The sequence below is a fragment of the Penaeus vannamei genome, chromosome 11 (assembly GCF_042767895.1).
Source record: "Penaeus vannamei isolate JL-2024 chromosome 11, ASM4276789v1, whole genome shotgun sequence".
Taxonomy (NCBI): domain Eukaryota; kingdom Metazoa; phylum Arthropoda; class Malacostraca; order Decapoda; family Penaeidae; genus Penaeus; species Penaeus vannamei.
In genome coordinates, this window is record NC_091559.1 from 31,157,121 (window position 1) to 31,159,620 (window position 2,500).

General features: G+C 43.3%; 2 protein-coding genes across 4 annotated transcripts in view; both read left to right on the forward strand.

Moving 5' to 3' along the window:
• LOC113828012 (uro-adherence factor A) overlaps positions 1-2,500 on the forward strand; it is a 17,858-nt gene that overhangs the window by 5,834 nt on the left and 9,524 nt on the right. The gene's annotated exons all lie outside the window — the stretch shown is intronic.
• LOC138863187 (uncharacterized) overlaps positions 1-2,500 on the forward strand; it is an 8,604-nt gene that overhangs the window by 5,576 nt on the left and 528 nt on the right. For all 3 annotated transcript variants that reach the window (XM_070127213.1, XM_070127211.1, XM_070127212.1), the window contains 2 exons: positions 828-927; positions 1,110-2,500. The exon at positions 1,110-2,500 is cut by the window's right edge and continues 528 nt beyond it. In XM_070127213.1, the coding sequence (XP_069983314.1) occupies positions 898-927; positions 1,110-2,500 (1,421 nt within the window). In that variant the 5' untranslated portion in view covers positions 828-897. The remainder of the gene's footprint in view (positions 1-827; positions 928-1,109) is intronic.

Here is a 2,500-nt window from a genome sequence, read left to right on the forward strand (position 1 = left end):
AAGCAGTCATGTGGCTTCTGCATCTTTGGCACTTTGACAAATGGCCAACAGCTCTCCATTATGTATACTTTGGTGAGAGAGAGGTTTTAGGTCATGTCATCATTGTAATTGGTCATTGTTAACTAAGACTTATGAATGGGCATTGCACACCATTTGGAAGAACAGCACCAGTTTTCTAAGTTGACACAAATCATTTGATAACATTTTCAAAGTTTAGATACATAATAATAACCTACAGTCCCAATATTGGTCATGATATCAGTATTTAAATACAAAGAATACATTGATACTGATGAATTTGTTGACAATGGGCTGTTTTCCATGTTTACAGTTTGGATGTTTTCCATTGAAACCAGTTATAATGACAATTTTTTTCCCTAAGTCATTGGGGAGGGCATGAAACATACCATGGAAATTGTGGGATAAACATAAAAATGTACAAGTAACAGTCTTGGAAATAATGAACCCTATAAGATTGCTGTGGCCTTTGCACCTACAGCTCTCCAGGAAAGGCAAGCAAAGCTTGGACTGTTCATTCAGCCATAAATTATATGGGTCTATAAATTGCTTGTCACTACATTGCTCTAATGAGGGCTGATATTGCCATTATGAAATCTGGACTGTATACATTACATGCAATACCAAATTTGTTAGTATTAGCAATTAGCAGCTTACTGCATAGAATTACCATTGATTGATTGATTATTTGAATAAAATGATTTATTGTTTATATTGTAAACATTGATTTTTAGTTATAAAATACCTCATGGTGACTGTACTTGATGGATTAACAATCAGAGCAGGTTATCATCAAATCACTGTTGCAGATAAACACAAACAACAATAGAATTCAACTTGAGTGACAGAAAAAGAAACAAAAAATAAAAGGCAAAGCTAATGGAGGACTATCTGGAAATCTCGCTGAAGGTCAGTTGTTGCTAGATATTTTTTCCATTTTTATAAAACAAAAGTAAAAACAAAAGTTCAGTGAGCGCAAAACAAGTAGTAGAATTCTCAAGATTGTAACACTAATGCATTAAGTATGATATTGTGAAGATACATGTATATAGAATGCCAGACACTAGCTGACTTGTCATTCCTTGTACCAGGAAGAGATCTCGTCTTGTGACAGTGACGGAGTGAGCAGCTCAAACAGAGATGAAGATGAGGAGGAAGAGTATGAGGAGCAGCAATCAGGGGTGTGCTTTGAGGAGGAGCCAGGGAGTGAGGATGCCTTCTTCCAGGTGGGCAAGCGCTTTGATACTCTGGAGGAGCTGGAGGAAGCACAGCAGCAGTACCAGTATGCCAACTATTGTGAACTATGGAAGCGGGATGTGCGCACCCTGGAGTCAGCCAAGAAGCGTGCTCCCAAACGTGTCAACATGGCCAAAACGGCACTCAGGTACTACTCGGTAAAACTGTCTTGCAAATTTGGTGGGAAAGCACCGGTACAGAGGACTGACAAGAAGCGCTCATCTTGCTCTTTCCGCCAAGGCTGCCCCTTTGAGGTCTATCTGCGTCTCTCCCCAGATGGCAATGCTCTTGAGGTCCTCAATGTCAATGACATCCACAACCATGCACTTACCCGGGATGCCTTTCGTCCCCAGCCGCAGCCCCACATCACAGAAGCTGAGCGGTATTCCCGTGCCTTGCGCACTGCCCTCAGCTTGGCCTCCAGTGCATGTACTGGAGGGATGAAACTCTTCAGCATTAGACTTAGCCAGATGAATGGCCTTTTGCGCCAGTGGAGGAGCAATGATGGCCACTGTGGTCAGGCCAGCAAGGAGGCTAATGAGGCCCTCGACCACTTCCTTACCCGCTTAGGGGACAAGGAAATCAAAGATGCACTGCAAATATCCAGCAAAGGTATAAAGTTAAAAGTCCAAAGGTCGAAGAATAGTAGGGAGGGAGAGTGTGGATACATAACAGAAGAGTCTTTGATAAAGACCAAGGCAAATGAGAAAGGGACTGAGAAGCAGCCAGACAGTAGAGTCGTAACCAGAATTAGTAAGAGAGGGCGGCCTAGAGGAAAGGATCCACCAGCCTTGAACCCACCCCAGAGTACCAAGAAGGCTAAACAGGACAATGATGAGAACCAACCAAAACCCTTTAGAAAACTGCGGGTGAGAGAGAAACACAGAGTTGTGCTTGAGTGCTTTGTTAGCGGTCCAACTGCCATGAAGGCTCTCCAGGGAACCCCCATCTCAGTAAAAGAAGTGCAGACAGATGTCAGCCACATTCCTGACCTGGTCCGAGATGAAGACAATGTGGATCTGCAGCAAGTAGAGAGGTACTTCAGCAGTGAGGCCTGGGGTGTTGTCCTCAACCTGGTCAAGAAGAAAGAAAACAGTCTGTGGATTTGTGCTCCTTGCACCAAAACCATAAAGGAGAATGAACGGAGTGTTGCATGTGAGAGATGTTTGTCTTGGTTTCACTTCCCTTGTGCGCTGCTCTCCAAGAGACCACCTAGAGAATACTGGTTTTGCAGAGACTGTAAGAG